Genomic DNA, 27,055 nt, shown 5'->3' with positions numbered 1-27,055 from the left:
GCCCACCTCTCTACCCAATCACAACGCTCCAGTCAGGCGGAGGTCTTGGAAAATAAAGCAATGCTGAGTTATGGTTTGGTGTATAAATAACATGAATACTGATAGAATAATTCCATTAATGTTAATTCTGTCATTTGTACAAAGTTAAAATATTTGAATCACGTGTGCTTGCATGAGCCAACCTTGAACCTTCGTGCGCATGCATAAGTTTTTTTTCCCCACACCTGTCGATTGCGTCATTTGCTTGTAAGCAGCCTTTGTGTGTGTGTGGGGGGGCAGTTCTCCGTTGCCTGCAGAGGATAGAGCGGCTTCTTCTTAAAGCAGCTCTTCTGTTTTGCAGAGGGTACGACTAAACATCAGCTACAAAACATTTAACAGATAGGTGCTCAACTGATTTTAAGTTTTATAACACGTTATCGTCTAAAAATTATCGGACAAAAATTTATCGCAAGATAATTAGTCCAATAATGGTTTTTAAAGTTATCTAAAAAGATAATCCTATAATGAAAACATTATCTTCGATAATTATCGGTTATCGGAACTGTGCCCCCCACTGCATACATGTACACACCAACAGTGAAAATTTGGGGTACAATGGATTCTGGAATACTCAGTGGAGTCTTCTATAGCCTAATATGTATCCACGGTGAAAATGTGGTGAGAAAGTAGTTTTGATTTAATCCTTCAAACCCTATATAAAGTGAAACTTGATCCAGAATCCGGATGCAGATCACCTCAAAATGTAATGGATTCTTCCATGGCCTAATATGCATCTGTGATGAAAATGTCGTCAAAATCCGTGCAGTAGTTCACATGTAATCCTGCTAACAGACAGACAAATAAATATGTAAACAGCAATGATTTGTATTACGTCTTTCGCAGACGTAACAATAGAATTATTTATGGCCAGTGTTGCCACAGTTACTTTGAAAAAGTAATCCAATTACTGATTACTGATTACTCCTTGAAAAAGTAACTTAGTTACTTTACTGATTACTCAATTGTAAAAGTAACTAAGTTAGATTACTAGTTACTTTTTTAGTTACTTTTCCCAGCTGCCGACAACAACCCTCTGCCACCTCAACATGACAATGATACCTGTTTTGCCAAAACTTACTTTATAGTCACCCTTTCTTGACTTCAATGAAAATAAATACTTGTTTTATAAAAATTAAAATAAAGACCTCTTTCTTGACCTCATATTTAACTGTTGACAGCACTGTAACAGTAAAACTTGCAATTTCGAACCTACATTGTTTATAAATGTAACTATTAAATTAATTCTAGCATTTTTCTAACATTTAAATTCTCTCTAAATATTTTACTTGTCGAAATTAATATTATTTTAAGTAGTATTAGTAGTTGTAGTAAAAAAAGGCTTCAAAACTGGACCTTTAATCTTGGGGTGTTGTGAAGGGGGCACATCCCTCCCCCACGCCCCCATTCCATCTGGATTCGCCCCTACTTTGGCGTTTGAGCACAAAGAATGGATAACATTTATTTATGCAGAAAACGTGACCAGATTTACAGATAAGAAAGTTTTATTGTGTTTGCACATCATGTGGTCCTCAGAAAGAGAGTTTAGGTGCATTTGAGTGGAAAATAGTGTTAGTTGTTGACGCGTCGCGGAGGATCAGCTGTTTTAACGTGCAGATATGGAGCGGCTCAGCTCAGCTCTAAATAGAGGAGGAAAAAAAGTATAAAAATGTCTTTGTAAAGCTCAGTGCAGGTGTGCTGATCACCGTGCTTTAAGAGGAGACGACGAGTCGAGCAGCTGCAAAAAACCGTGGATGAAAAGCTCACAGCTCACTTAAAGTGGGCAGTTCAGTCGAACCCCGACCTCCTGCCCACAGACCAAGTTTAATGCTGCTATCGACCCACAATGAAAAATAATAGTAACGCACAGTGACATGGAGAAGTAACTTTAATCTGATTACTGATTTGGAAAGATTAACGCGTTAGATTACTCGTTACTAAAAAAAGTGGTCAGATTAGAGTAACGCGTTACCGGCATCACTGTTTATGGCACATTAATGCATCAACTTGTTAAACCTTCACTCACTTATGAGTTTTCCTAGTTTTGGTAGGAGCTTTGGAGCTATTGATGAATCTTTCATTTTAAATTCTTGGCCACCTTATGTATAGATGTCTGGGTTTTCAGTTGGTTTTCCTTGGACAATTCCAGGTCTGCCTGTGTTCTTTCTTTTCTTTGGCTTTTGCCATTTTTTTTTAAATACAAAGATTGCTGATATTGAAAACTATTAAATTAATTTATTCACTTTTTCATTTAATGTAAAAATAAAGGTGAGGGCTTTCCAAGTGAAAGGCGAAGAAGAAGAAAAATCATTGCTTATCTTTATTTTTTACAAATAAAGATAAGCAATGATTTTTCTTCTTCTTCGTCTTTCGGCTGTTCCCGTTAGGGGTCGCCACAGCAGATCAATCATTTCCATCTCACCCTGTCCTCTGTATCTTCCTCTGTCACACAGGCATGTCCTCCCTCAACACATCCATAAACCTCCTCTTTGGCCTCCCTCTTTTTGCAAAATCAACTACCATCTGTCCTTCCCCATTCCTATCCTTGATACCACACCTACCCATTACTTCCTCATCACCTCTGTTCCCTTCACCAACATGCCCACTGAAGTCCGCTCCTATCACCACTCTTTCATGCTTGGGCACACTCTCCACCACCTCATCTAACACACTCCAGAAATCTTCTTTCTCCTTCATCTCACAACCTACCTGTGGGGCATATGCACTGATGATATTCATCAACACCCCTTCAATTTCCAACTTCACACTCATCACCCTGTCAGACACTCGCTTAACCTCCAACACACTTTTAACATACTCTTCCTTTAAAATGACCCCAACACCATTTCTTTTCCTGTCCTCACCATGGTACAACAACTTGTACCCACAGCCGATGCTCCTGCTCTTACTTCCCAGCCAGCTCTCTCCCTTTACCAGTCATACTACCAACATTCAAAGTCCCCACTCTCATTTCGACCCTTCTAGTTTTCTTCTTCTCCCGCTGTTTGTGGAAACGTTCTCCTCCTCCTCTTCTTCGTCATCTTCACCCATCAGTAGCCCAATTTCCACTGGCACCCTGTTGGGCAACAGCACCGGTGGCAGACGTTGTTAACCCGGGCCGCGACCGATCCGGTATGGAAATTCGATTCTTAGTCTGCATAGTTGGGTTGGCTTGTTTTACGCCAGATGCCCTTCCTGACGCAAACCTCCTCATTTATCCGGACTTGGGACCGGCACTCAGATGTACTGGCTGCACACCCCATGTGGCTGAGTTAAGCAATGATTTTTATACATTATAAAAATATATATTATATACATATTTTTATATATTATAAAAAGTACATTAATGGCAACATTTGTTGTCTTATGCATAATTCAAGTGATAATCAGAACCGTAAAATGCAGAGTTAGCAGGCTAGAGTCTGCATGGAGACAATTTGAAGTAAATTCTTCCCAGACAGATTTTGAAACATGATGAAAGACTTACTGTTAGCTTTTCTGTATAAACAATGGTTTAAAAAAGTCAGATCACCTGGTCCTTTTGCTCGACCAAGCCCCATTTTCTGCCATTTTCATCAATTTGTTTTGTAGTTTCAGCACGGTACGCAGTCCATTGTAAAATCTGTAAGGGTGCCTCTCATTGTCTGCTGTGTGGACATGTGGCAGCATGTAACAGTAATCCTTTAGTCTCTGTTTCACTGCATAACAAGCCAGATTATTTGAGGTGTTTGTCATAAAATATTCCAAATTAGAGTTTTTGTCAAGCACAAACGTCCTAACGGATCAGACGCCTCGGTTGCAGTTGACATGCTGAGTGAAACTCGTCAGATTTAATGTTGTAGGCTAACGGCGTTAGCACTTTTAGCAGTTGTAGGTAGCTTCACCCATTAGCTCCACTTAAAGTGCTGGTGACATCAAAAAATGTGCATAAATAATCACTAAAAATGATGAAATGTTGATATTTTAAAAAATCCTGAACAATAAAAGTCGATAAGTGCACAGTTGAAGGATAAACAGCAGTTTTCCGAAGCCTGTGCTCTATTTCAGCCCTCAGCCGCGGCCATATTGATGCTACATCATAACCAGAACGGGACCTGCTGATTCAAGCCCAAATCAATTGTAAACACAGCGGAGGTTGAGCTGTTTACGGACAGCTTTTTTTCCAGTGTGGAGCCCCCCCACCCCCTAAGTCCAGTCTGAAGTTTTTTCTGAAGCAGCTGTGGGGGACACAGCCTTATGGTTTTGAGCCTTATTTAGACCACAATAAGGGAGAAGAATCCTTGGCGGAAAACCTTCAGTCTAACAGTGATGATATTTATTGGCAGAGTTCAGAATATAGAATGGTGATTAGAGTATAAATAAATAATGCAGGCTATTTTGACAGGCAGCAAATGACAAACTTTTTTCCCAGCTCTGTGGTCATAATCAAGTGAAAAATGTTTTTAAAAAGTTTGTTTTACTGTCCTTGACCTCAGAAAAACATGATGAGGAAGTGTTGATTTATATTTAGGGTTTATTTTTCCTTAGAAAAAGGTACATACATTTCAAATATGAAAAATGACAAGGGACTGAAAATATCAGTTATTTTTAAAATAAATATTGTTCCTTTTTGAATAGTTAATGTATTGTACGATATGTCAGGATGTGAGGTTCTGCCTGGTTTTGTTTTCATGCCTTTGTCACGTTTGTTTCTTTGTAGACTTATTCGCTTGTTGGGGTTTTTTCCTGCTTGGGTTTTACTGTCCCTGTCGCTCTTGTTTGTATCTCCTGTTTCTTGGTGGTGGGCGTTTCCTTCTCCCTGGCCACACCCTCATTCTGGTGTGTTCCACTCACACCTGCTCCCAATCTACACCTCATCACTTGGGCATATTTAAGATCCTCTTTTTGCCCTATTTCCTCACCAGATGCCTTCTCTCCAGCTCTCTATTTCTTGTTCTCGACCTGCTTGCCACCCGTGTTCTTCAACCACTTGCTTGTATCCTCAACCACGCACCTGCCTGATGTTCTTGCTTTTGTTTGCCTTGTTGGATTGCCAACCTGTGTACCAGACCGTTTTTCACCCAAGTAAACTGCTTTTACATACTGAGCCTTGAGTCCAAGTCCTGCATTTGCAACCTGCCACAAGCGTTTACCAGTCGTGATACAATAGATGCATAACATGTTATTAAATATTACACCATTCACAGAAGGAGTAAACAATATAGAGTTCTACCTGTCTGTTTCAGTGAGATCATCTTTAAACTTATCTACCTTTACAAAACGACATATGAAAATAATTTCATTCCATCTGTCTTAGCTGAAGACAAGTCCATTTGTCACACGGGAGTTTGGTGCCAGGTTACAGCGCTGGCTGTAAGCGGTTACTGTGGATGATGGATCAAGTCTTTGCTCTTAACGAGCCACTTTGCGCTGCAAGCTAAAAGGCTCTCAGAGTTCCTCGTCTACTCATAACATCTCACACGAAGAAATTATGCCATGATCCGCACAACAATAAAACAAAACAATCTGAAAATATTCAGTTTTACCTCAATGTCAAGTGGAGAAGCCACGGACACCGTGCAATGCACGCTCGTCAATATACGTTTTTCCATATGCCAATCAAAAGCATTCTGCCGGCGAGAATGAACCATTCTCACACCAAAATCACGGTGCAGCTCCAATCCGAGCCACTTGGTGGAAATAGGTCTGCCTGTAAAAATCCATACATTAATCCATAGATGACAAGGGCTATTAAGACAACTATTCTTGTTCTGATGTCACTTTCTCCTTCTCCAATGATGTGACTGGGCCGGAAGGTTCTTAGTAGCACACAGTTCAAAATCTGAATATTTTTCAATTTTGTAAATGTACACCAGGAAAGGATAAATTTCAAACTGTTGTTTAATTTTAGTCTCAAATATTCAATAAAACATGGCAAACGTGTCACCTACACTTTAATGTATGATTACTGTGAAAAAAAAATATGAGGCTCGTTACTGTTAATGTCCACGCAGTTCCCAAAAATATGATTTAATGGTTTAATTTAATGATTTAACACCCAAACCCAGGTTTGGTGGTTTGGACTTCATAAAGAGGCATGTTCGGCCGTCTTTCGTCACACAAAGTGATACATGCTCCACCCCTTTATGTATTAATGAGTTCTGACTTTCTGACTGACTGATAAATGTACACCGTCTTGGTACCTCCTCTGACAGAAGAATCCAACAAAAAAAATCTCACGGCCAGCAAAACAAAATTAACCCTTCATTCGAGTTTATTGACAGCGTGCAAACCAACACGGAGCATTACAACCACCAACTGTTTGGTCGTGGAATACGAATGGATTCTGACATGTTATCAAATACAACCCAGGAACATTCACCACGTAAGTAAAAACCCAGTTTTACGGAATTTCCAGAAAACTTTCATCACTGGTATTACCAACCCACAGTGCATCCAGAAAGTATTCATAGTGCTTAACATTTTCTGTTATAAACAGCAGGCCATAAGAGCATTACAGCTTTATTTAGAAAATAGCGTAGACCCGATTGGGTTTACACACTAACATTATTAACTGATCACATGGTTGATACTTAAAAAAAACAAAACAAAACAAAACAAAAAAACAGCATTGTTCTCCAAAATCCTCTATCTCATTAACGACATAATCCGCTAATTAGTAAAATACCATTTCAATAAGAAGTCATTTAAAAGGGAAAGAGCAGTGTGCACTACAAATAAGTTCTAACTGATGTTAAATTGTTTTTACTTATTTGTTTTGGGCAAATGATGGACTTGGGGGATCTCCTAACAAAGTAAAGCATGCTGTCCAGTAGTTCTTTGAATTTTATAATATGTACTTGATGTATATCAGGGGTTTGCAAAATGAAGCTGGCTTGTCCAAATGTGCTTTGGCATACCTCAAGCAACTGTGACATGTACGCAGAAAAGGCTTCCTCTGCATTACAGCACAGGGGTCGAAATATATTTTTTAACCTACTTGCACTGGTGCTAGTAACAAAAAAATTACTGGCACCAAAAAAAAGTTACTTGCACAACCAAAAGTCAGTCTTTATATATCAACTTTAAAACTCCTCCTCTGATGTGTCAGACTCTTCCTCTCTGGGCCCGTAAAGAACCTTTCACACCGGGGCTGCTCCCAATTGCGTCATGTGTCATCATGACGATGCCGCGTGGAAGCAACTCAGTGCCGAGACAAGCAGCTCGACGCCACAACAGCACAAGGGATGCAAAGGACGAAGCAAATCGGACGCCAAAAATTAAAGATGTTTAATTTTTGTTTGCATCCTGTGCTTGACGCAGAAATTAAGTGGTTTCAGTGAAGGTCAGAGCAAAGCGACGTTACTCGCATCATGACGCTGCAGGAAGCAACTCGAAGCAGGTCCGGTGTGGTTATGACAGAGTTTGAGGGAAGAGCAGTAGCAGCGGCAGATTTTTTTTTTTTCACATGCGCGAGCGAACGAATCGTCACAGCAACTTGCTCCATGTGTGAGAGTCATAAAACCCAGGGAAGACGAAGACAACACACTGGAAATTGTTTTTTTCCTTATTTATTCCTTTATTGGTTCATTCTACTGGTGCTTATAGTTGATAAAACTTGGATAAAGTTACTTACACCAGTGCTTGTCCAGTATAAAATTACGTGCACTGCTCGAATAATACGTGCACAAACTAGCACATGCACATACTATTTCGAGTCCTGCAACATCATACAGCATCACTTTGTGTAAAGTGCACTGTATAGTTGAACAATGCACAGAGACACTATCTGCAGCAGGATCATCTTGTAGGTCTTTGGAGCAGGTCTGTGGGTTGACTACGACTGTTCTCACCATCCTTCGATTCAGCTTAGCTGAGATTTTTCTTGGCCTGCCACTTCGGACCTTAACTAGTACTGTGCTTACGGTCTTCTATTTCCTCACTATGTTTCTCACAGTGGAAACAGCTGAAATCACTGAGATAGCTTTTTGTATCCTTCCCCTAAACCATGATGTTGAACAATCTTTGTATTCAGTTCATTTGAGAGCTGTTGAGAGGCTCCCATTTTGCCACTCATTGGAAGAGATGCAAAGAGGTGAAACATTTGCAAATGCCCACCTTAAATACCTTTTCTCATGATTGGATTCTCTTGTGTAAGGAGGTCAAGGGTCAATGAGCTTACCAAACCAATTTTGTGTTCCAATAATTAGTGCTACATGTATTCAAATCAATAAAATGACAAGTGTGCCCAAATTTATACACCTACCTAATTTTGTTTAAATAATTATTGCACACTTTCTGTAAATCCTAGAAACTAAATTCACTCATCAAATATCACTGTGTTTGTCTCCTATATTATATATTTAAATGGAATTTCTGATCCAGACAACCAATGATTTATAAAGGAAAATCATGAAAATTATGAGGGCAGCCCAAACTTTTGCATATAACTGTATTTCACGTAATCAATTGTAAAAATATAATTGTTGTTCACAAACAAATTATGTCATCTGGATTGATTATTATTGATTATTGGATATACTGATTTATTTTGTACATTAAACTGATGCACTATTTTTTGTTACACACACCAATGTATGACTGCCTAAAGACTAAATTTCTCACAATTACTACAGACACTCAAAAACCTGTACACAAAAATTTCCAATGAACCAAGGAAATAAGAAACATGCTTGGTGAAAACGTTTTTAAATCTCTGGAGTTTTTTGTGTTTTCATTTCCAGCATGATGTCACCATGACTTGCCAAGCACCAAGCCCTACAAGAAGCCAAGCAAGATACCACTTCCATAATATTAGTTCAAACATTAAGCCTAAGTTTACGAATTACAGGGATGGGTGGAGTTTCAATTAATGTTTTCTAAATTGGACTTTTCATTAATAGGCATGTATTCATTGATACCAGACAGTTGACATGCAATAATTCTCATGTTCGCAAGCTTTTACTCCTGAAAGTATGCAGCAGAACTGTGACAGCATTTCTTAAGAAATCTTGTCTTTAAAATATATTCTATGTGCAACAATCTGCTATCAACTCGGCCATAATTATTCAATCTGAGGGTTCACACAAAGTTATATGATGTTCAATATATCCAAAATGGAACACGTGGACATGGCTCATGCTGTAACACCTTTCAATTGAACATCATACAATCTTGTGGTCTGTAGAGCAAAGTCAGCACCAAACCACAGAATAAGACAAATAAAAAAAGTTTTTTTTTCGTTGCATTCATATAATTTTGTCACTTCATTGGACTAAACATACATCTGGGAATTTCTCATACCCTGTCACACTAGAGCATGAATGAACACAAATTCCATATGAATGGACATTCTTGCAATTCGAGGTGCATTTGAATGCCTCGAACAGCATTTGGGACATTCGTGCGGCCAGAGCACATGCAGTCCACATTTGTGTTGCACCCGTGTTAGAAACCATTCGAACGGCGGTCAAGCTGTAGTCGTACCACATTCTCACTTCTTATCTACGGATGCATTTTGTAGAGTTTATAAACAGAAAAGGGACTTACATTTTGGTGTACGTGGTGCTTTGACGTCAAAAGTCAAAACACAAACTTTAAATAGGAGTCCAAAATTGTTCTCAACTTGGAAAAACAGTTCGATAGTTCAAAAATAATTCTGAAGATGTAGTCCGTGATATCATGCACTGACTTCATGTACTTGCAAAAAGAAACAAAGACTTTGTGTACTTTGTGTAGTTCAGCAAAAGAAAAAAAAAATGACGTTACAAATTAGTCCAGCTTTTCATCCTAACCCAGCTTTCATGCCTCCAGACAGCTTACAGCATAGCAAATTTGTTTTGTGTGTGTGTTTTAGACGAATTAGCACCATCAATTAGCTCCTTCAAACTGTCGTCCATCAGCAAAACAAACCCCACCACGTTTAGCTAAATGCCGCCCCATTAGTGGGCTGTGGTCGTAGGGTGCAATAGTACAAAAAGATAAGATAAACTTTATTGATCTCACAGAGGAGAAATTCACGTTACGTCAGCTCTTAAAAAACACACAAGATGTGTGCAAGTAGAGGAAAATGTTCATCAAACAGGGTGTGCAAGGATAAGCAATAATAGTAATACTTGTAACAGTACAAGACATAAGAAAATGAGGTAGAAATAGAATATATATACACATATATATATACACATATATACACACACATATACACATATATAAACATGATTGGGATTGAAAAAGCGATAGGAACATCTTATACAATATGTGAAGTGGAGTTTAGATGTGATAGTGACATTAGTGCAGGGATTTGTAAACGAGTTCTTACTGCACATGATTTGTGGACATATTAATATTGTACCTGATTGTGCACATATTATTGCATGTGGTTATTTCACAGTGTTATTGTACAGTCTGAGAGCACCAGAGAGGAACGACCTGCGGTATCGTTCCTTCTTGCACAGAGGGTGCCTCAGCCTGTCACTGAACGAGCTGTTCAGCTCCACTACAGTCCGGTGCAGAGGGTGAGAGGAGTTGTCCATGATGGATTTTAACTTGGCTAACACCCTCCTCTCAGCCACCTCCTCCAGAGACTCCCGAGGACAGCCCAGGACATAGCTGGACTTCCTGACCAGCTTATTCAGTCTCTTTCTCTCCCAATCTGTGCTGCCCAGGGCCCAACAGACGGCAGCACAGAACAGAGCAGAGGCTACAACAGAGTCGTAGGAAGTCTTAAGCAAAGGACTGCTAACTCCAAAGGATCTCAGTCTCCTCAGGAGGTGGAGACGACTCTGGCCTTTTTTGTACAGGGTGTCAGTGTTGAGTCCAGTCCAGTTTGCTGTTGAGATGAACACCCAGGTATCTGAAACTGTCCACAGTCTTTATGTCCTCCCCCTGGATGTTCACCGGTGGGTGAGGTGGTGGTTTCCTCCTGAAGTCGATCACCATCTCCTTCATCTTACTGGTGTTGAGACAAGTGGTTGCACTCACAGCAGTCCACGAAGTCTGTGATGACCGACCGGTACTCCAGCTCATTCCCCTCAGACACGCGACCCACAATGGCGGAGTCATCAGAGAACTTCTGGAGGTGGCAGCTGTCTGTGTTGTAGGTGAAGCCCGAGGTGTAGAGGGTGAAGAGGAAAGGCGAGAGGATGGTGCCCTGGGGGGAACTGGTGCTGACACCTTACAACCTCAGACTGACAGCCGCGCAGCTGCACATACTGCGGGAGGTCAGTGAGGTAGTTGATGGTCCAGGCGGCGAGATGTCTATCCACACCTGTGTCCTCCAGCTTCTCCCGCAGCAGCGCCGGTCTGATGGTGTTGAAAGTGCTGCAGCAATCAAAGAACATGACTCTCACAGCGCTCCCGCCGGCCTCCAAGTGGGTGAGCACTCGCTGCAGTAGGTAGATGACAGCGTCATCTCCTTTTTCACCTCCAATTTTCATGATGATGTGACAAAATTAAAGCCGTCAAAAGGAAGAACGTAATGTCATGGCGAAGGGGCGATATTCGGCACGCCGCCACACAGACGCCGTTACTTGTAACTTCACGGCGTTCATCACCTACGTTCACCAATTTGTTCTGCATGTTTTAGAAGTGGAATGAAGTTCCAAATAAAGTTCCAAAATAAAAACAGGACATTTCTCGCCACCACCGGGGGGCACTATGGCGCAGGTGGGAACTTAAGATATGTAGTCGTTCAGGGCGGAGCCCTCATGTCCAGCATCTTTGAAGGATCTACGATGAAGTATGTGGGCGTGACAGCCGTTCGAAGTGAAATGGCGTGCTCCGAAAAGCTCGCCAAAGTTTGAAGACCACTAGCAGCCACACCCTTTGACTTAATTAGAATCTTTTGATAACTTTTGATCACCATTGTGTTGTGATGATTTTGACCAAATATGAAGACAATCGGATGAAATTCCTAGGACGAGTTCGTTCAAATGTAAGTAGTGAAAATGGCCAAAAATGGCCTAAAAAATTTGCTCAAAATCGAAACTTAAAATCAAAATGGCCGACTTCCTGTCGATATTTCACCATGACATTAAGAGACTTTTTCGTGCGTCCTGGCATGGTAAATATGTGTACCGAATTTCGTGAGGCTACGATGAAAAAAGCCCAAAGCGGAGGGGTTTTTGAAATTTGTAGGGGGCGCTATTTCGCGTTTTTCTGCGACCATGTGCGATGCCTACAAAATATCGAATTTCGGATGCGGCCGGACGACTTTGGAATGTTTGGTGAGTTTTTGAGCATGGGAAGAGGCCGAAATTTCCATTTCAAGAGTGAAAATAATAATAATAATAAACAATAATAATAATAATAAACAGCGCAATTACAATAGGGTCCTCGTAGGACGTTGCCTACTCGGGCCCTAATAATAATAACTAGGACTGCAAGCAGTCATATACGGGCCCTCCTTCTGCGTGACCGCCTACCCAGGGCAGTGTGTTCCCTTGAGACCAGATGTGGGCATGTGCATACAGGGGCAACCACTCATCCCACAGTTCAAATTTCAAGCAAATCACACAATGCATGAAGGAGTTATGACATGCTAATGGTTCATCCAGTAGGGGGCGCTCAATGTACAAACAGAGGGGCCAGGTGTGTTGAGGGGCGAACCGTCATCATACATGTGAAGTTTCAAGTCAATCAGGCAAAGCATGAAGGAGTTATCATGACATGATGTTCCATGGAGCAGGGTCAAAATGGCGGCACCGTAGCGGCCACACCCTTCAACATAGAGAAAAACTTTCGATAACTTTTGGTTAGTATCATCTCTGGGTGATGTGGAAGAAATTTGAAGTGCATTGGACAAAATCCCTAGGAGGAGTTTGTTCAAATACAACATGTGGAAATCACGCCAAAATGAGAAGAAAATTCAAAATGGCCGACTTGCTGTTTGGAGTAGACCCTTGGTGCAAGAGACGATACTGACCAAAAGTTATCGAAAGCTTTTCTTTATGTTGAAAAGTGTGGCCGCTATGGCGCCGCCATTTTGACCCTTCACCATGGAACATTATACTTAAACAGGTACTGATGTCACGTAGTTAACCCCATCAACTTCCTTCCACTTCTAAAACATGCAGAACAAGTTGGTGAATGTAGGCGATGATCAACGTGAAGTTACAAGTAACGGCGTCTGTGTGGCGGCGTGCCGAATATCGCCCCTTCGCCATGACATTACGTTCTTCCTTTTGACTGCTTTAATTTTATCGTATCATCATGAAAATTGATACACAGGTCAAGCACGACAACCTCTTACAACTCATAGGGGTGTCGCCCATGGGCGGGGCAAAGTGCCTCAATAGTGCACCCTTGAAACTTTCAATAACCCCTCCCCATAGGGGTTTTTTGGAGTAGGGAGATGAAAATTGGTACGCATGTGTGACTTGCATAGACGTACAGAAAAGTCTCCTGGTTGCCCCTGCATGCACATACCCACATGTGGTCACAAGGGCACCCACTGGCCTGGGTAGAAGTCGCGCGGAACGAGGGCCCGTATATGACTGCTTGCAGTCCTAGTTATTATTTATTATTAGGGCCCGAGTAGGCAACGTCCTACGAGGACCCTATTGTAATTGCGCTGTTTATTATTATTATTATTCTCACTCTTGAAATCAAAATTTCGGCCTGTTCCCGTGCTCAAAGACTCACCAAACTTTCCAAAGTCATCCGGCCGGATCCGAAATTCGATATTTTGGGGGTGTCGCACATGGTCGCGAAATAGCGCCCCCTAGTAATTTTCAAAAACCCCTCCGCATTGGGCTTTTTTTGTCATAGCCTCACGAAATTCGGTACACATATTTACCATGCCAGGACGCACGAAAAAGTCTCTTACTGTCATGGTGAAATATCGACAGGAAGTCGGCCATTTTGATTTTAATTTTCGATTTTGAGCAAATTTTTGGCCATTTTTGGCCATTTCCACTACTTACATTTGACCAAACTCATCCTAGGCATTTCATCCGATCGACTTCAAATTTGGTCAAAATCATCACAACACAATGGTGATCAAAAGTTATCAAAAGATTCTAATCAAGTCAAAAGGTGTGGCTGCTAGGGGTCGTCAAACTTTAGCGAGCTTTTCGGAGCACGCCATTTCACTTCGAACGGCTGTCACGCCCACATACTTTATCGTAGATCCTTCAAACTTGCTGGACATGATGAGGGCTCCGCCCTGAATGTCTACATATCTTAAGTTCCCACATGCACCATAGCGCCCCCCCGGTGGTGGCGGGAAATGTCCTATTTTTACTTTAAGAGGTCCTGGTGTCACATACTTAACCCAATCAACTTCATTCCACTTTTAAAACATGCAGAACAAATTGGTGAACATAGGCGATAAACGCCGTGAAGTTACGAGTAACGGCGTCCGTGTGGCGGCGTACCGAATATTGACCATTCGCCATGAAATTACGTTCTTCCTTTTGACGGCTTTAATTTTGTCATATCATCATGAAAACTGATACACAGGTCAAGCGCGACAAGCACCTGGCCCCTCTGTTTGTGCTCTGAGCGCCCCTAGTGGATGAACAATCAAATGGTCATAACTACTTCATGCATTGTTGATTTGCTTGAAATTTGAACTGTGGGATGAGTGGTTGCCCCTGTACGCACATGCCCACATCTGGTCAAAACTTCACATGAGTAATGAGGGTCAGCCCCTTAACACACCTTGCCGCTCTGTTTGTACACTGAGTGCCCCCTAGTGGATAAGCTATCAACATGTCATAACTCCTTCATGCATTGTGTGATTTGCTCACCAACCTTTGCAAAGTCATCCAGCCGGATCCGAAATTCGATATTTTCAGGATCTCGCATATGGTCTCAGCGAAATGACGAAATAGTGGTCCCTTGAAATTTTCAAAAAAACCTCCGCATTGGGGTTTTTTCATCGTAGCAACGCGAAATACGGTACACATATTTACCATGCCAGGATGCACAAAACAATCTCTTAACGTTATGTTGAAATGTTGACAGGAAGTCAGCCGTTTTGATTATAAGTTTCGATTTTGAGGTAATTTTGGCCATTTTTGGCCATCTCCAGTACTTACATTTCAACGAACTCGTCCTAGGGATTTCCAGCAATCATCTTCAAATTTGGTACATACCATCATGACCCCATGCTGATCAAAAGTTATCAAAAGAATTTCTGTAGGTCAAAAGGCATGGCTGTTTGGGTTCGTCAAACTTTGGCGAGCGTTTTGGAGCACACCGTTTTACTTCGAATGGCTGTCACGACCACATACTTTATCGTACATCCTTCAAACTTGCTGGACATGATAAGGGCTCTGCCCTGAACGCCTGCATATATTAACTTCCCATCTAACGCAGAGCCTCGCCATGTAATATCAAGTCATGATAACTCCTTCATGCTTTGCCTGATTGACTTGAAACTTCACGTGTGATGAGGGTTGGCCCCTGAACACACCTGGCCCCTCTTTTCTGCCTTGATAGCACTCTAATGGATGAACAATCAACCTGTCATAACTCCTTCATGCATTGTCTGATTTGCTTAAAACCTGAACTGTGTTTTGAGGGTGGGCCCCTGTATGCACATGCCCACATCTGGTCACAAGGGGACGCACTGGCCTGGGTAGGCAGTCAAGTGGCACGAGGGCCCGTATATGACTGCTTGCAGACCTATTTGATTTTGTTATCATTTAGGGGATTATGCACTATTGTTTGCCTGGTTGTGTTTAGAAATGTTTTGCTCATTGACTAATTTATACCATTTGATTTGGTATTTGCTGTTGTTTGTGTGTGTGTGTGTATACATTTTATTTTTTATGGTAAAAGGGATGGACGTTTATAAGCTTTTGCTTCTGCCTACACAGGTTCCTTGTTAAATTGTCCTCTTTGAGATGTTATTGTTGAGTGTGTGCCAAATAAATTCATTCATTCATTGAAAAAAAGATATTGCTTCACATCTCAATTCAGTTATGCAGAAAAGTTAAATTAACTAAACTTTTTATATGACTCATCAATTCAACTTCCAGAACTATAGTAAAACTTAGGCCCAGAGTAATACTGACAAGCATTTTAGTTGTTAAAATGATTATTAATTAGTAGTATTAGTAGTGGAGAGCATGTCCACCCCTACAAATGGACTGCATTTTATTTAAATTGCACGTTTCCATTGGCATCCGATGCTCATAGGTGCGAAGCTACGTTGCGGCAAAGGATTTGACAGTTGTGACCCTGTGGTGACCTTGAAAAGTAGGTCAAGGTCACCGGCCTTTGAACCCATGCGAAGTACTCCTCCAAGGCAAATACCCACCAAATATGAAGTTTGTGTGAGCGAAAGGTGCCAAGCTTTGTTGCGGCAAAGGATATGACAGTTGTGACCGTTGGTGACCTTCAAAAGTAGGTCAAGGTCACTGGCCTTCCAACCTATGCGAAGTACTCCTCCAAGGCATGTACCCACCAAATATGAAGTTTTTGCGAGTAATAGGTGCCAAGCTACGTTGCAGCGAACAGATAGATTTCAGGCAGAAGAGGGAGGACCCCCCCCCCCCCTTTCTCATTCAGGGAGACACCGTAGAGAGGGTCAGTGACTTCAAGTTCCTGGGAACATACATTTCTCAGGACCTTTCATGGGGCATCAACACCAATGCCCTTGTGAAAAAGGCACAGCAGCGTCTGTACTTTTTAAAGTCACTGAGGAAGGTCAACCTGTCCCAGGAACTGCTGCCGTCCTTCTATAGGTGTTCTGTAGAGAGCATCCTCACCAACAACATCTTGGTGTGGTACAGGAGCTGCTCTCAGGCTGACAAGAAGGCTCTGGGGAGACTCAGGAAGTCAGCACAGAACATCATAGGAGCGCAGCTGTCCTCTCTGTCAGACATCTATAACACCAGATGTCTGCGCAGGGCTAGAAGCATCAGCTTCGACGGTTCACACCACGGGCACAGCCTGTTCTCACTGCTGCCCTCAGGAAAGAGGTACCGGTCCATCAAGGCCCGCACATCCAGACTCACCAACATGTTCTACCCAAGTGCAATACGGGTTTTGAATGCACATTAGTCTACAGTCTGCACTGTTCATTGCATTTATTTTATAAAGGTGAATGCAATGAATAGTGCAGACTTTTATTTATATACACCTACCGGCTCCTTTGTAAATGCATGTATATATTCTTATTTGTCTTTTTAGATTTACTTTTTTTTTTTTTTTTTTTTTTAAACACCCTTGCACTACGGGAGTTGTCTTAATTTCGTTGTACCTTGTGTATAATGACAATAAAAGCATTCTATTTTATTCATTCTATTCTATTGAAAATGCCGGTTTGTTGCGCATTTGGATGGACAAATAGACACAACAAGGGCGTCAAGATGTACAGATTCCCTTCATATCCAAAAAGAAGAAAAATTTGGTAAAATAAAGTCAGCTGTGTGGGATGAAAGCCGACATCATCAAAGTTTTGAGGTAAATTTATTGTTCAGTCCCATGTACAGTAAAAATCAAATAAACCATCATCGTATAAACCAGATATTCACAGTCACCAGACAAGAAAAGTCCAAAAGTTTTTGTATTGTTTTCCGTGTAATAAATACCGTATATAATGGATTTTGTATAACGGATTTTTTGCTCACATCGGATAAAATGTCCCATCCGATCACAATGTATTTCAATTAAAAACCTCTCACATGTGGGACCGGAGTAATTTCCATAATTTAAAAAAAAAACTGGCCGTTTATTTTTTTCACACCGTGTTCAGACTCAGACCCGCAGCCTGATGTGCACCAGTTAAATCAGACACAAAAGGCTGTGATTTGACACTGTTCTGCTTTCACTGTTTCATCTGCCATCATATTTTAATTGTTTTTGCAGTGTGCACGCTGATTACAAATGGACCAGAAAAGGACGCATATTTACAACACAAAGTCGGGGAAAAAAAGAGGAAATTGTACAGCTTACGTTTGAATTTGAGGTAATAATTGTCAAAAGAAAAGCTTGTTGAGGGTCAAATTAATCCATAGTAAAGCATAATCCAGAGACAGGGAACTTTAAAACTATCACACACATTATTTTATGACAGTGTAAATCAGGCTTTAAATTAATTTAAAAAAATCATCATAAATTGCAAATTTATGTAAATTTGTTCACTTAACTATTTTTATATTTATTTTGATAGCACCTGTACCTGGATGTGTTGCTGTATGTAGTTAAATGATTTTTAAAGATGTTGAAAACATAAAAGGTTCATTCAGTAGTTCAGCACAGTTGACCCTAAACTGGCGCCATGTTCTAAGTTGACGCTACTCTCTCAATAAAGGGACACTACCCCTTCCACCCCCCAGCACTGAGCAGAGAGCACTCACTGTGTAGAGCAGGAAAAAAGAAACAATTAACACCCCCCCCCCCCCCCCCAAAAAAAAACCAGACATTCTAAAAATCGGATTTTTGAATGTTTTGAACGTTTTATATCTCGCGTCCAACCTTGATTTTGCATCAAAATGGCTAAGCGCAAACCCTGTCTTTTGGTTGCCCAATTGATGGAAATCCATCGAAGCGACAGAAAACTTTAATCCCTGCAGACAGACAGAAATCGCCATGACATAATCCACCACTTTACTATATTACGGACACTTTATTCTATTACACTACAATACCTGTTAACTTGAATCCATTGGCTCAATTGCACTAAATTGCACAAAACCATTTACAGCTGAATGTTGCACAAAACAGTGAATATTGCACACTGATGCGCCATCATATCATGTAGGCCATTACACAAGTATATTTTATATTTCCCTTCTTACAGTGTATATTTCTTTTTACTACATTATTACATTTTTATTACATTGCTTGTTATATTCTATTATTCTTACCAGCATGCTTATTTTATGTTATTTCATCCCCCCCCCCACTTATATTTAGATATTTTATACTTAGTTATTTATACATATATATATATATATATATATATATATATATATATATTTGGGCATCCAGTGTGGGCAGCAAAGTAAGAATTTCATTGCACAGGGAAACATATTTCTTGACTGTACATATAACAATAAAGCTTTGAATCTGAATCTTCAGGCCTTCAGCCAGCAGGGGATAAAAATCAAGCCTAGTTCAAAGCTACCAATGACAAAATTTATTTTAGGCGCTGCCTGTTGAATGTTGTGAACCACATTACGCCGCGTTGCATGTTTGGACAAGGCACTAAAAGAGGACAGAACGAAAAAGGCTGAGCCACAGAACTGCAAGTAATAGAATGTGCACTCTAATGATCATACGTGGTATGCACAATCAAGTCAGATTGTGCAGATACTGTAATTGTTCTCAATTGAATACAGTTGTATTGAACACCCTTAATACTAACCTTGTTTCATCAGGTTGCAGTATTGAAAGGAATTACCTTCAAATCAATAACCAACATTCAAAGTATAAGACAGCAAAAGTGCATGCACTTTCATCTCTATCACCAACATGTAAAAACTGAATGCGAACTGTCAACTAACCTTTGAAATTGTCCCGTACCGAGTTAACATCCTTATGGTTATTTTTCTTATTGCTGATGGTTGAGTTACTGTGAGGACTGCTCTCCAGGTAAGCTGAGGTTGTGCCTTTCTTTGAGGGATGAGGGTCACACAATTTGGCGTTGACCTTGTAGAGCTCCAGGGCTTTGACTGCTGCTGCATTGTTATCCATACGGGTGAAGCCAACAAATGAGGCACACCAGGAGTTGGCGCATGATTCACTCCCACAGCCCTCAGTTAACTGGTGGTAATAGCGCTCTATAAGATGTTTGGCAGCTGCTCGCTTCCTGAATCAGAGGTAAGCCACCACAGGTTACAGGTACAATACTTTAACAGATTTTTGCATCATTGCAAAGGACAAAAAATAAATTACTTTTTTCTTCACCAAGGCTTATCTGTGGCATGCAAATAAAAATTACATTCATGGATTCAAAATATAGTAATACATGATTGTTGTTAAAACAAGTGACCAACATATACAGTGAAGAAAATAAGTATTTGAACACCCTGCGGTTTTGCAAGTTCTCCCACTTAGAAATCATGGAGGGGTCTGAACTTTTCATCTTAGGTGCATGTCCACTGTGAGAGATATAATCTTAAAAAAAAAAAAAAAAAAAAAAAAAAAAGTCCCTTCGGCTGCTCCCTTGTTTGCACTCAGGGTCACCACAGCAAATCCAATGTGGATCTGCATGTTGAATTGGCACAGGTTTTATGCCGGATGCCCTTCCTGATGCAAGAAGATCACAATATGATTTTTTAAAATAATTTATTTGTATGTTACTGCTGCAAATAAGTATTTGAACTCCTACCAACTAGCAAGAATTCTGGCTCACACAGATCTGTTAATCTTTTCTTTAAGAAGCCCTCTTATTCTGCACTCTTATTTACCTGTATTAATTGCACCTGTTTGAACTTGTTACTTGTATAAAAGACACCTGTTCACACAATCAATCACACTCCAACCTGTCCACCATACCCAAGACCAAAGAGCTGTCACAAGGCTGGGATGGACTACAGGACAACAGGCAAGCAGCTTGGTGAGAAGGCAACAACTGTTATGATTATTTATTAGAAAGTGGAAGAAACACAAGATGACTGTCAATCTCCCTCGGTCTGGGATTCCATGCAAGATTTCACTTTGTGGGGTAAGAATGATTCTGAGAAAGCTCAGAAACTACACAGGAGGACCTGGTCAATGACCTGAAAAGAGCTGGGACCACAGTCACAAAGATTACATTAGTAACACATGATGCTGTCATGGTTTAAAATCCTGCAGGGCAGCAAGGTCCCCCTGCTCAAGCCAGCACATGTCCAGGCCCGTGTGAAGTTCACCAGTGACCATCTACGCTCCATCCGTCCCTCACTCGTGAACAAGACCCCGAGATACTTAAACTCCTCCACTTGAGGCAAAGACACTCCACCAACCTGAAGAGGGCAAAGCACCTTTTTCCGGTCGAGAACCATGGCCTCGGATTTGGAGGTGCTGATTTTCATCCCGGATGCTTCACACTTGGCTGTGAACCGCCCCAGTGCACGCTGAAGGTCCTGATTTGACGAAGCCAACAGAACCACATCGTCCGCAAACAGCAGAGACGAGATTCTGTGGTTCCCAAACCAGACCCCCTCTACACCCTGGCTGCGCCTAGAAAATCTGTCCATAAAAATAATGAACAGAATCGGTGACAAAGGGCAGCCCTGGCGGAGGCCAACGTGCACTGGAAACAGGTTTGACTTACTACCGGCAATGCAAACCAAGCTCCTGCTGCGGTCGTACAGGGACCGGATAACCCTTAGCAAAGGATTACTCCCGGAGCACCCCCCACAGGGTGCCCCAAGGGACACGGTCGAACGCCTTCTCCAGATCCACAAAACACGTGGACTGGTTGGACGAACTCCCATGAACCCTCAAGCACCCGATGGAGCGTGTAGAGCTGGTCCAGTGTGCCGCGACCAGGACGAAAACCACACTGCTCCTCCTGAATCCGAGGTTCAACCATCAGTCGAATTCTCCTCTCCAGTACTCTGGAATAGACCTTACCGGGGATGCTGAGGAGTGTGATCCCCCTATAGTTGGAACACACCCTTCGGTCCCCCTTCTTAAACAGAGGAACCACCATCCCGGTCTGCCAATCCAGAGGCACTGTCCCCGATCGCCACGCAATGTTGCAGAGGCGTGTCAGCCAAGACAGTCCCAGGGTTGAGGTTGATGAGAACAACCCCAAGAAAACCATACCAACCATGAAGCATGGGGGTGGAAACATCATACTCTGGGGGTGCTTTTCTGCAAAGGGGAGAGGATGACTGCACTGTATTGAAGGGAGGATGGATGGGTCATGTAATGCGAGTTTTTGGCAAACAACCTCCTTCCCTCAGTAAGAGCACTGAAGATGGGTCATGGCTGGGTCTTCCAGCATGACAATGACCCCAAACACACAGCCAGGGCAACTAAGGTGGGGCTCTGTAAGAAGCATTTCAAGGTCCAGGAGTGGCCTGGCCAGTCTCCAGACCTGAACGCAATAGAAAATCTTTGGAGGGAGCTGAAACTCCAAACCTGAAAGATCTAAAGAAGATCTGTATGGAGGAGTGGAACAAAATCCCTGCTGCAGTGTGTGCAAACCTGGTGAAAAATGACAGGAAACGTTTGACCTCTGTAAATGCAAACAAAGGCTACTCTACCAAATATTAACATTGATTTTCACAGGTGTTCAAATACCTATTTGCGGCAGTAACATACAAATAAATTTAAAAAAAAAATCATACATTGTGATTTCCGGATTTTTTTTTTAGATTATGTCTCTCACAGTGGATATGCAATTTCAGACCCCTCCATGATTTCTAAGTGGGAGAACTTGCAAAATAGCAGGGTCTTCAAATACTTATTTTCCTCACCGTAAGACTTAAAAAATAATCAGGATGAGAAAACCACAAGCTTGATAAAATACTTTTGCAATTTAACAGTGTTCAATGGTAATTTTTAAATTGTACTGAGACAAGAATATTAATTGTTACTTACATTCGGCTTGCTTCTGGATTTTCTATTTCAGGCTCCTCGTAATCTCTATTTGAACAAACAGCAGCAATTACAATTTTAACTAATTAGAAAAAGCCATGTTTACAACAACTCAAAAAATAACTGATGGCTGCATGAGAATAAAAGCAGATTTAAGAAACAGAACAGATGCATACATTTTCTTTCATTACATTAACACAAAGTGTTTTGGGTCATTCTATGTCAAATCAGCCAATATACAAAAAAAATTCAAGCAGCAATACTTTTGATTTGCATCATAGACTACATTTACATGCCGTTAATATTCAGGTTAAGGTCAATATTCTGGTTTCTGAATAATTAGGAATAACCCGTTTACATGCTTAAGCAGACAGAGTTACTCCTGTATACATGGTCACTGGTATCATTTGGAATATCCCCATCTAAACAGCGACGCACGTCGTCCACCGGTGCTTGATTTGATCTGGCGTTCGTGCAAATCCTGCTTCATGTAAAACCCCTCACTACACACTTTTCTCAAACAGGCATTAACATTTTCTCATTTTTCTCTCCTGTGGGCTGCCTCCGCATCAAAACAGCGAGCGACTCTGGACCTGTTGCCAGATTTGGCGCAGGTACGCACAGAAGAGAGGGGGGCGGTGTGAGTGGTCCGTTGTGGCGTTTACCGAGCCGCAGACGGTAAGCGCATCGGAGGCAGAGCAATCGCAGTGATATGCCGACCGGTGCCACGACCGGCCCGCCTGATAAGGACGCAGAACACAATGCGCTGTTTACATCTGCTTCTGTGGTGTCCGGTGGGCTGCACGCACTGCATACAAATAGTTGCTGTACTCAAAAGACCAAGATTCCTTGCGGATAGGACATGCGCAGAACACAAAATAATGTTCCTTTCTATGGTTATATCCCGATGTGCGTTTCTATGACCTGATATTCGGGTTAGAAAAGGAGTAACCCAGGGGTCTTATTCGGGTCTTTAAAAACCGGAATATGAGCATATTCGGGTTTTTGAGGGCATTTACATGGCCGTGCACAACCGGGTTATTGCCAATATTCTAGTTATGAAAGGGTTATTGGCTGCATGTAAACGTAGTCATAGTCAATCTCTGTGTGCCATGTGGTCCCAAAGGAAGGCAGCAAACAGGTTTTCTGTAATGTGTGTATTCATTTTGCTTTTACACCCCATTATATGGGGGTAGGTTGAGGCCTACATCTGATGGCTGTCATTCAGGTAGGTACCTCACAGGGCCATAATTCTTGAAATATAAGGGAGATCTCATTTCTCACTGCTGGTTACAAAACAATCAGATTTTTAGCCCTTGGCTCATAGCATGGGAACACATACAGATTCTGGCCACCATAGGGCAGAAAACAAATTACCTTGAAATATGTTATGCAATATACCATTTTAAAGGGTAGTGTCTGGAGTATTAACCTGTGAAGTTTCAGAGCTTAATACCTGCTCAGTGTGGAGACAACTGCTGAATCAACATTCAGAGCACCCTTCCGCAGGCAAAAAAAAAGGACGCATTTTTGAAGATTCTTGGCCTATACTTTGACTAGTCTACTTCCTTAAAACTAATACGCTTCCAAGAGCATGTCCGTATTTCTGTTCCAATACAAAATACACAAAAATGTAAAGTACAGCAACAGAGAGATTTGTTGGAACTGTTAGCAACTGCTTGAAGTGTTCAAACCAAGATGTATTGGGAATACCAAACAGTGCACTAATTCATGGCATAGTTCCAAGCTGGTTCTGCAACAACTGGAATGCTATAGAGAGTGACATACACAAATCGTGACGTGCCATGTCTGTGCATCATTAACGGACCTGGTATCAAATACATTCAAAGAAATAGAGGACTAAATAGTAACTACAGCTTAACTTATTAAACCACACTGAATACCTGCTGAGGCCAACACACCCAGTTTAGGGACACCACAAATATTCCTACTGATGTACTTTAAGGGGATGGTTTGGTTCAGCTTCTGAAAAATCTCTACCTCAGAGTCTAACAGACCTCTCTGTTCTTCTGAGGGCTACTGGAGATTATATTACTCTGGTACCTTGAACTGTACTGCAAGCCAGTATTTGTGAATTATACCTTTCTGTTCTAAAGAAAGGGTAGCAAGATGCCTACAGCCGTGCAACCCTACTCGGTGGGGCAGCACACGAAATCCAGTGTTTGCCATAAAACTACATAAATCCACCAATGTTGAGCGATGCCAATAAATTCTTTAGACAAGGTGTTGGTTGAACTCATGTCGTTATTATTAGTGCCAGCACTTCTCGCGAGGGCCAAACAATCTGTCATCACCATCAGCAATTTCCTCACAAATTATTAATTCTTACAAAAGAACTGCTGTGGTTATTACATAGTGAAAGCTTCTACAATCATGGTGGAGGCTTGAATGTCTTTGTTGAACATACGAGTATAGGTCAGTATTTTTTGAACAGAAAAAGTGACGTGAACTTGCCATTTCATTGTTTAAAAAAAACAAAAAAAAAAACAGTCAAGATGGCGACACACTTGTCCGGTTCCCATTGAGCACCCTTCACAATAAAACACCTCTGGTTTTCCATAATAAAATCATTAAAGACTTAATACATTTTACTGTACCTTTTGTAATTAAAGGAATACTTAACTGATAGGTGATCCAAATAAAATCACTTTGCATGTATAGGTGTTGAAGTTTTACAACAATTCTGAAAAAATGGTCATTTTCCTTCCATGATTACTATTTTTAATCTGTTTTTTTCCCGAATCGCTCCTTCGCATCACAATAGACTCCGCCATTCTGTATCGTCACATGATCCCAACAGCCGGATGTGAGTCACATGTGCTGTAAACAAACAGTTCATCCGTAGATGCAGAATGGCGGCGTACATTTCTAGTGATGAGGAAGTGGGCGAAGTTGGTTTCATTGAGGTGGGAGGGGTACAGCCCTATCATTTTGAGCCACAGCGGTGAAGAAATAATGTCGGAGGTGAAGCTGATGAGAGGGTAGAGCCATAAGACAATCCTTTTCCTTAGGACATCAACTTTGGAGAAAGGGTCCATCAACTGGCAGAGGAATGGTGTACTTGCGATCACTGTGGGACAATGGAGGTGGCCCTTATGAATTTTTGCTGCCATGAACTGGATGAGCTTCAAGATAAACTTTTTCATGATGATTTGGGCTGTATATGCCTTCACAGGCAATTTGATTTCGTCGTCTTGGAGAAAGCGGTGCTTCAAACGGCACGAGTTGCGATGAAAGATGTGAAGAAAGCGAGTCTCTGAGAACCCATCTGGGAGAGAGTTACCCATTTTCACGACCGTCGATCCCGGCGTTTCCCTGATCAAAATAAAAATTCAATGTTCTATTCACCATATTGACGTTTCAAATTCCGCAAAACTTCCGAGACGCCGCTCTGATCGGCCTGCACTGTAACCGCTGCACACCATTAACATCACAACATAAAACTATTTTTATATTGTGCCTAAAACTCTCATCAATATATTCTCTGGGTTTATAGATGCTGTTATTGTGTTTGTTTTATGTAAACATCCAAGAATTACAGGCTGTCTCTCCCTTATTTTTAATGGGAGCTGCTGTAAGCTACGCTCACTTCCTGATCATGTCGTTCTGGGGGAAAGTGAAGTTTGCTCTTTAACGTCTTGATTATTGTCCTTTACAACATTGTTTGTCCTCTTTGTTTCATACAGAGTAAAAAGAGAAAGAAACAGTGCATCATGGGAACCCCCCAGCAGTCCGACGTCTATAGCAGCATAACTAAGGGATGGTTTAATGGTTTAAACATGACTGTCAATCTCCCTCATACTGGGGCCCCATGCAAGATCCCACCTCGTGGCGTATCAATGATCCTAAGAAAGGTGAGGAATCAGCCCAGAACTGCACGGGAGGAGCTGGCCAATGACCTGAAGAGAGCTGGCACCACTGTTTCCAAGGTTACTGTGAGTAATACACAAAGATGTCATGGGTTAAAATCATGCATGGCACGGAAGGTTCCCCTGCTTAAATCAGCACACATCCAGGTATGTCTTAAGTTTGCCCATGACCATTTGGATGATCCAGAGGAGTCATGGGAGAAAGTTATGTGGTCAGATGAGACCAAAAGAGAACTTTTTGGTCTTAATTCCACTCGCCGTGTTTGAAGGAAGAAGAATGCTGAGTACCATCCCAAAAACACCGTCCCTACTGTGAAGCATGAGGGTGGAAGCATCATGCTTTGGGGGTGTTTTTCTGCACATAGGACAGGACGACTGCACTATATTAAGGAGAGGATGACCGGGGCCATGTATTGCAAGATTTTGGGGAACAACCTCCTTCCCTCAGTTAGAGCATTGAAGATGGGTCATGGATGGGTCTTCCAACATGACAATGACCAAAGCACACAGCCAGGATAACCAAGGAGTGGCTCTGTAAGAAGGTTCTGGAGTGGCCTAGCCAGTCTCCAGACCTAAAAACAGAAGAAATACAAAGTTGATTGCCAGCCACTAGCCTAAGCTTCACTAAAAGACGCAGTATTTCGGTAAAGTTGAGGCCACAG

At 41.6% G+C, this 27,055-nt stretch overlaps 1 protein-coding gene across 3 annotated transcripts in view; it reads right to left on the bottom strand.

The window, feature by feature from the left end:
• LOC117513009 (ubiquitin-protein ligase E3A-like) overlaps positions 1-27,055 on the bottom strand; it is a 211,597-nt gene that overhangs the window by 160,717 nt on the left and 23,825 nt on the right. For all 3 annotated transcript variants that reach the window (XM_034173305.1, XM_034173297.1, XM_034173288.1), the window contains 2 exons: positions 22,507-22,551; positions 19,476-19,780 (listed from right to left, as the gene is read on the bottom strand). In XM_034173305.1, coding sequence (XP_034029196.1) covers positions 19,476-19,780; positions 22,507-22,551 — 350 coding nt within the window. The remainder of the gene's footprint in view (positions 1-19,475; positions 19,781-22,506; positions 22,552-27,055) is intronic.

Source organism: Thalassophryne amazonica, chromosome 1 (genome assembly GCF_902500255.1).
Source record: "Thalassophryne amazonica chromosome 1, fThaAma1.1, whole genome shotgun sequence".
Taxonomy (NCBI): domain Eukaryota; kingdom Metazoa; phylum Chordata; class Actinopteri; order Batrachoidiformes; family Batrachoididae; genus Thalassophryne; species Thalassophryne amazonica.
This window is presented reverse-complemented; position numbering and strand designations above follow the sequence as displayed.